Source organism: Corvus brachyrhynchos, unplaced genomic scaffold (genome assembly GCF_000691975.1).
Source record: "Corvus brachyrhynchos isolate BGI_N302 unplaced genomic scaffold, ASM69197v1 scaffold545, whole genome shotgun sequence".
Classification (NCBI taxonomy): domain Eukaryota; kingdom Metazoa; phylum Chordata; class Aves; order Passeriformes; family Corvidae; genus Corvus; species Corvus brachyrhynchos.
The window spans coordinates 224,276-231,555 of record NW_008238116.1 but is presented as its reverse complement, the minus strand read 5'-3'; the positions used below and the strand labels follow the sequence as shown (position 1 = coordinate 231,555).

Here is a 7,280-nt window from a genome sequence, read left to right as displayed (position 1 = left end):
TCCCTGGCAGTGCCCAAGGCCAGGCTGGACATTGGGGCTTGGAGCAGCCTGGGATAGGGAGAGGTGTCCCTGCCATGGCAGGGGTGGGATGGGATGAGCTTTAAGGTCCTTTCCATCCCAAGCCCTGTGCTGGGGATTCAGTGGTTCAGGCTCCCTAGCTGGAAGCTCCAGGTGTATCCCACCAGCCACGGTGGGGTTGGAGTTCAGGGGGGCATTTCTGACCCGTGAACCTGTGCTGCAGCTTGCAGCTCTGGCATTTTCCTGTTTGGGGTTTGTAGGGAATGTGTGGAGTACGTGAAGAGCTTCAACATCCCCTTGCTGGTGCTGGGAGGAGGAGGTTACACAGTCCGGAACGTGGCGCGGTGCTGGTGAGTCCCCTCCGCCTGCTGAGGGGCACTGCTGGGGCAGTGGCTGTGGGATTTATCCCTGCATTTCCCACATCCCTTTCAATGCACTGAGCTCCTCTTTTTCCATGTTTCCAGGACCTATGAAACGTCCTTGCTCGTAGATGAACCAATTAGTGACGAGCTCCCATACAGTGGTGAGTTGCAGTAGCCTTTTTTCCTTATTCGGTGCAATTCTTGTCATCTTCTCTTCTGCATTGACCAGGGCCAAAGCGTCAGCACTTCCTGACCTTGGAGATGGCGTTAGTCATGTCTGGAAGTGTCCAAGGCCAGATTGGACAGGGCTTGGTCTAGTGGGAGGTGTCCCTACCCGTGGCAGGGGTTGGAATGGAATGAGATTTAAGGTCCCTTCCAACCCAAACCATTCTGTGATCTCCCACCACCCACTTCTCTGGGCAGACACAGCCTTTTGTGTCAGTATGATTTTGTTTGGACCGTTTCCTGCTGTTCTTCCTGTTGTTTTCGCTAATCCCTTGCACTCAGAGTGGAATATCGCTGTGCTTTTTAAGTTCTGCTCGCTCCCAGGCAGGTGGGAGGCTGAGCTCTGCTCTCTGCACAGCTCCTGGCCCTCTGTGCTCTAACTCTGCCCCCTTCCACCTCAGAGTACTTCGAATACTTCGCTCCAGACTTCACCCTTCACCCTGATGTCAGCACAAGGATTGAGAATCAGAACTCCAGGCAGGTGAGTGCTTGCAGCCACGCTGCCGTGTCAGCTTTGAATTTCCAAAACCCTGTGGCTGATGCTCTGTCCTGTGAAACCAGGTGGAGCCCAGGGCAAAAAAACCCAATGAAAAACAACAACTGGGTTGTCTCAGTGTTTCCTGTGTGCTTGAGTGTCAATGACGGAGTTCACTCTGCTGCCCTCTCTGCTCTGATAAATGGCTTTTTGCCCCAATTTGTTGCTCTTGGCCAGCACACAGGTGATGGTGACAGAGCTGTGGCTCTGTGCAGACACATCCCACTGTGGTGATCCCTGTGTTTTGTCCCTGCAGTACTTGGATCAGATCAGGCAGACGATATTTGAGAACCTGAAGATGCTGAACCACGCTCCCAGCGTGCAGATCCACGATGTCCCCTCGGACCTGCTCAGCTATGACCGCACGGATGAGCCCGATCCAGAGGAGAGGGGCTCCGAGGAAAACTACAGCAGGTACCAGAGCTTGTTCTGGAGCAATGGGCTTCCCTTTCTGTCCCTGGCAGGGGATACAGGGGAATCCATCTGTGTCCTAGAACAGATACAAGTCAGAGAATCCCAGATTTTGGGGTTGGAAGGGACTTTAAAGCCCGTCTCATTCTCGTGGGCAGGGAAGTCACTTCTGAGCCTCTGGTTTTACCCAAGGAGCTTCTGTAGGAGCGTGTGTTCTCCTAATACGACATTCCCTCAGGCCCCCAGGTCTCTCTCTCTCCTCCCTAACAAGGATTTCTCTTCCCCCAGACCTGAAGCTGCCAACGAGTTCTACGACGGTGACCACGACAACGACAAAGAGAGCGACGTGGAGATCTGAGCCTGCGCTCGGGACTGCGGGGCCTCCCGCCTTGGACACGGATGCTTGGAGCACATAACTGGGCCCTGTAGGAGCTGGTTTGGCCCTCCCTTCATGTTAGATTGCGTGTGGTGGCAGCAGAGACAGCCCCACTGCAGGCTCCTGCCGCCTGGAGAGGCACAGAGGTGGCGTGTGTTCCTTCCTTGTCACCACGTCACCGCTCTGGGAATGGAACCCGTGCCGAGTGCTGGCTGGCAGCTGTGTGACTGCCCTCAGAGCCTGAGCCACGCTCCAGGACTCCCATGCAGGCTCCTGCCAGCCAGGTGGGAGCTGGAGCAGCTGTGCCTACGATCTCTGCCTCTCTCCAGCGGCTCCGGATCCATCCTGCTGTCCCTGAGCTCCACTCAGGTACCACCCCGCTGTCCCCTGCAGCTTGCACTGAGAGCTGCTTCTGATGTCCCTTCCAACCAGCTGATGCTCCACAGCTCCAGGAACTACTGGAGAAGACCAGGCCAGTTGTGGGGTAGGGGTCAGGATGTCCCTTGAGCAGGGAGCAGCTTGATGGAGCAGGATGTGTGCAGAGCGTGGGCTCGTTCCTTCCCCCCCACACCCAGATCTGCATTCACAAACGAGTTCTGCAGCGCTTTGCTGAGATGGACACAACCTCCCTGTTGTGTTTATTCCTTCAGAGGCTTAAATCCCCATGGAACAGAGATTTGGCTGCCCAGGTCAGTACTTGGTGTGTCCTGCACCTTTAGTGTAGCTTCCAGCTGTCTTTGGTCCTCCTGTGTGTCAGCGAGAGATCTGGTGGATCTGCTCCCAGTGGAAACCATTCCTTTGGCTCTACCAGCAGCTGTGGCTCTGCTGCTGGGTGAGGGAAGCTGCCTCCTCCAGGTGCTCTGTTCTTGCCCTCATGCAGCAGAGCTTTCTCTTGGCCATCCCTCCAATCCCAGACTCGGCTGCTCCTTCTCCCGAGCCCTCAGCTGGTACCTGTGGTGGTTTGGAACGTGCTGGTTGGGGAGGTGGGGGGGTTCAGCCTCTGTCTGTACGGTTCTGTTTGTTTACTGATGTCTTTAAACATTAAAGAAGAGGCAGTATTTTTCTTACCTGACCTGTTGTTCGTCTCTTTAATCCCCACACCTTTTTGGCTCCTGTTCTCCCAAGGGTCCAGCACATCCCTGGCAGGGTAGTGTCATCCAGTGTCCGAAGGAATGGAGGGAATTCTTCTCCTCAGAGTAGATGTTGGTGAGTTTTTGGCATCACTGCACATGAGGAGAGCACCCTGAACTCCCTTTCAGGAGGCCAGGTGGGGTGGACACTCCTGTTATGCTGCTCAGTCCAGCAAAAGCTCTGCAGGAAGCTGCAGAGCTGATGCAGGAAATCTTTCCTGCAGTTATTTTAAATGCCATGATTTCTCTGAGTCGCAGTGTCCACAACAGCCCCTGCACTTCGCACTCTCACTGTCCCACAGCCCTTTTGGGGACTGTTCTGTAGTTCTTGTCACTAAAACATGAAGCAGGCAGTAAGTCAGGATTGCTCCCAGTGGGTGCCCAGAGAAATCCCACAGAAATAAACTGATAGAATCAGGCTGGGTGTGGAGAAGGAGGATCAAAGGTCTAACACAGCTCCTGTGTGAGGAAGGATTTGGTGAATCAGGATCCTTCAGCTGAGGAGGGAGAACTGAGCTGGGAAAGGCATCATAATGTCACAACCATGAGTGTCAGAGAGGGTTTCTCCAAGTACCAGATATTAGAGGAGCAGGGACTACAAAAGCTGGGATTTCACCAGGGCCTGGAGTGCCAGGACACAGGGAATGGCTTCCCAGTGCCAGAGGGCAGGGCTGGATGGGAGATTGGGCAGGAATTGTTCCCTGGGAGGGTGGGCAGGCCCTGGCACAGGGTGCCCAGAGCAGCTGGGGCTGCCCCTGGATCCCTGGCAGTGCCCAAGGCCAGGCTGGGATAGGGGAAGGTGTCCCTGCCCATGGCAGGGGTGGAACAGGATGGGGTTTAAGGTTGTTCAACCCAAACCATTCAGTGATTTTACCAAATGAAACTACTGAGCACCAGCTCAAAGATGGCTTTGAACGCACAGAGTTGAGCCACACCTCAAAGGTTTTGTCACCTGGGACTGGGAATTTGGTTTCAAAAAGGGTCTGGGGGGAAAGAAGAATTGATGTTAATGCAGGGACACTTCTGGGTACAAACTGTGGGTGAGTTCTCTGGAGAGAAGCCTGGGCTTGTGCTGTTCCTGCATTTATTTGGCCACGGGGTTCCATGGACCTTGCTGTGCCCCCTGTTTGATCAGCTGTGTTTGTTCCTGGTGTTCTGCAGCTGGGAGAATGTTCTTGCCAAATCAGGAGTCACAAAATGCTGCTCCAGTGACTGGCCAGACTCGGGGGGGATAAAAGGAATCCTGGTGTCCCAACAGATAATTAATTGGTTTGTGCCAGGCTGCCCCTTCACCTGCTGTCACTGAGCGTTCCCTCTGCTGCTGGCACACGCCTGTAACAAAACTGATTTACAGAAGAAATCCAGGCTTTGGAATAAAAAGGGAATTCCCCCTTGGGATTCTCTCTTACCTGAGAAGGTGAGAATGGACTTTACCCTGTAAACACCCAGCCAACTCTTCCCCCAGCACTGCCCAGGCTTTCTCTTTCCAGAGTGCCGCTGTCTCCTGCATTTTGAGACAGGGCTGGGATTTTTGGAAGATCCTCTCACCTGCGTTTCCAGAGCTGGATTTGTTTTCCTCGCTCTGAGAAATGGCTGGGGTACAAGTTTGGTCTGCAGAGGTATCACCAAGCTGCTGGAGCCACGTTTATCCCTGGCATCACCCTGGCGTGGACTCCTGGTGCCAGGGTAATTCCGGGGTGAGCCTCACAGCTGCACGTTCCTGGATATCCCAGGTAAGGTGGCACAGCTGCACCTCTGCATCCCTGGCACCAAGCAGCTACTTGGCTGCTCCTTGGAGCACAGGCTGGGCTGGCAGCGACATGAGGACAGATTTAATCAGCTGTAGGGAGCACTGAGGGCACAACCTGCAGAGCTCAGCACAGCAAGGGTGGTTCCTGAGCCCAGGGCTGTGCAGAGCTGCAGGGAGGGCTGGGCCCTCCTGGCTGCCAGGGCGCTGCTGACTTATTTCCAATTTGCCCTCACCCAGGGCCCCCAGGTCCCTTCCTGCAGCTGCTCTCCAGCCTCCCATTCCCAGCCTGTGCATCCAGGGTTGTCCCATGCAGAGGGAGAATCCAGCACTTTGTTAAACTTCACAGCTCAGCTGGAAGCTGTCCTGTCACATCCTGGTTCCCCCAGCCCTGCACTCACCCCCCAGAGCTTCTGGCTTTTCCTCTCTCCAGGTATTTCCCTTGAGCTGTGCAGTCTTCTGGTGCGTTTCCAGCATTTGGGATGGGAATTGAGACCATTCCTCACGCCTTCCCTTGGGACAGGCCTGCTGTTGCTTGGGGCACAGCAATTCCATCCTTAGGAAATCCCGAACGCTGCTGGAATTCAGAGGTTCGTACTGGCAGCAGCATAAATAATTAAGAATAAACCAGCAGAATAAACCATTTAGGTTGGAAACAACCATCAAGATCACATCCAGCTATTATCCTGTGGTGCCCTCCCTGAGAGAAGGGAACGTCGGGCTCCTTGCAGAGGTTCTGCAGGGATTGTGGGGTTTGTCCAGCAAGGGCAGAGCACAGCCCTGAGTGGTTGGTCTGGGGCATTGTGAGGCTTGTGGGATGAACTGGAGAAGGAAAAGGTGTTTTATATGGTATTTCCCTTTTCTCTTTAGATAACTCAGTTGGTACGAGCAAGGTGGAGACAACAACAGAGCGGTGGAACTGGAGACAAAGGTGTTGTGGGGATGTGCTGGGTAACAGAGGGCTCAGCAGGGATCAGACTAAAGCCTGGCCTACCTGATCCTGGACTACAAGTGCTCCTCTCAGTGCTGCTTAATTGATTGCCCCTGTACCTGGAGCACGGGCTCACATCTTAATTTAAATTAAAACATCCCAGGTTGCAGCAGCCACAGTGAGGGAAAACTGCAGTGAATCCCTCCCAACAAGAAAGGTGCTGCTGGCTGTGTTCCAGTGGGAATCTGCACCTTGGGAAACCTGGGGCTGACGCTGCTGCACTGGGCATGGATGTTAGGAGGGGTTTTGCCTTTTGGGTCAGGCAGAGGGATGGATCCTCACCTCTGACTGTAATTGGGGTGCTGCAGGAAGGGTGGGTGCTCGGGATTTTTGGGGAAAACAAGCCCACTCATCCCTCTGTGTTCTCATTCTCCCTGCTCAGCCCTGTTCCCTCTGCAGCTGGATTTGGAGCTGACCCCGTGGAAGAGCTGCAGGTTGAAGTGAAGAGGATGGAAAGGAACTTGGAGGAGAAATTACCCGATGCACGTGGTGGGAAGGAGATGCTGGATGTGGAGAAGGAGCAGATGATGGTGGAGAAGCAGGAGCTGGCAGGCTCAGATGGGAGAGGGTGAGGGGATCCATCCTGGGTTGGGGAAGGGGTCCAGCAGGTCTGAGACTGTTCCCTGCCCCTCTCTGAGGAGAGGTGACACTGGAGGGAGCAGAAACAAGAATGAGAAGCTGCACTGGTCAGAGATTTAGGGAATGCCCTCAGGAGGAAGAGAGAGGCTGAATGACCCTGCTGCTGCTTCTGGCTGCTCCCTGCTTGCTTTTTCTCTTGGTGGTGTCCGTAACTCTGGAACCAGCAGGGTCAGCCCACAGATGATTTTAATTCCTCCTTAGCCCAAAATTAATCCCTGGGTCAGCTTTCCATGAGCTGGTTCTCACCCTGCTCCTGTCCACAGGCAGCTTTGGTGGTGTGGGCTCTCAGGAGGTTTGAGGCACAGATTTAACACAGTGATCTGCCTGTTCTTTGTCCAGTGTTCCCCTGTCAGATTCTTGCAGCTCAGCATCCCCCAAAGGTGCCCTGCAGAGCCCTGGATTGAGAGGGGCTGACACTGGAGGGCCTTGGCTTTTCCCTGGACACAGAAACACACAGTGCACCTCGAGCCCCCTGTCCAGCCTTCATGGACAGAGGTCACTGGGACACTGAAATATTCCCCAGCCTCCCAACCCTTGAGATGGATCTGATAACCCACCACAGGTCTCTGAGGCTGGTTTCAACCACTGAGTTTTGGGGTTGGGAGCAGATTCCGCTTCACTGGGCTGTAGTTTGCTCCCCAGACCCCATCCCTCTGTCACCTCACAGGAGTAGGACCTGGTACAGGTGAGGAGGAGGGTGAGGGTTTGGGATAGGCCTGAGCCTCTGGGATGTGCTCCAGGGTGGCTCCTGTTTGCTGTGGGCAGTGAGCACGAGCTGACCGCTGCACGTTCCTGTTTCTGCTGCACAGGGAGAGAGAGGCTGGAGGAAAATCTGGCAGGCACCGA

The 7,280-nt window shown here is 54.6% G+C and overlaps 1 protein-coding gene across 1 annotated transcript in view; it reads left to right on the top strand.

Moving 5' to 3' along the window:
* Positions 1–2,999, top strand: part of HDAC3 (histone deacetylase 3) — a 10,314-nt gene extending 7,315 nt beyond the window's left edge. Inside the window, exons 11-15 of the mRNA XM_008632975.2 lie at positions 279–368; positions 483–541; positions 1,007–1,086; positions 1,397–1,554; positions 1,840–2,999. Of these exons, the coding sequence (XP_008631197.1) occupies positions 279–368; positions 483–541; positions 1,007–1,086; positions 1,397–1,554; positions 1,840–1,909 (457 nt within the window). The 3' untranslated portion in view covers positions 1,910–2,999. The remainder of the gene's footprint in view (positions 1–278; positions 369–482; positions 542–1,006; positions 1,087–1,396; positions 1,555–1,839) is intronic.
* The last annotated feature ends 4,281 nt before the right edge of the window (positions 3,000–7,280 follow it).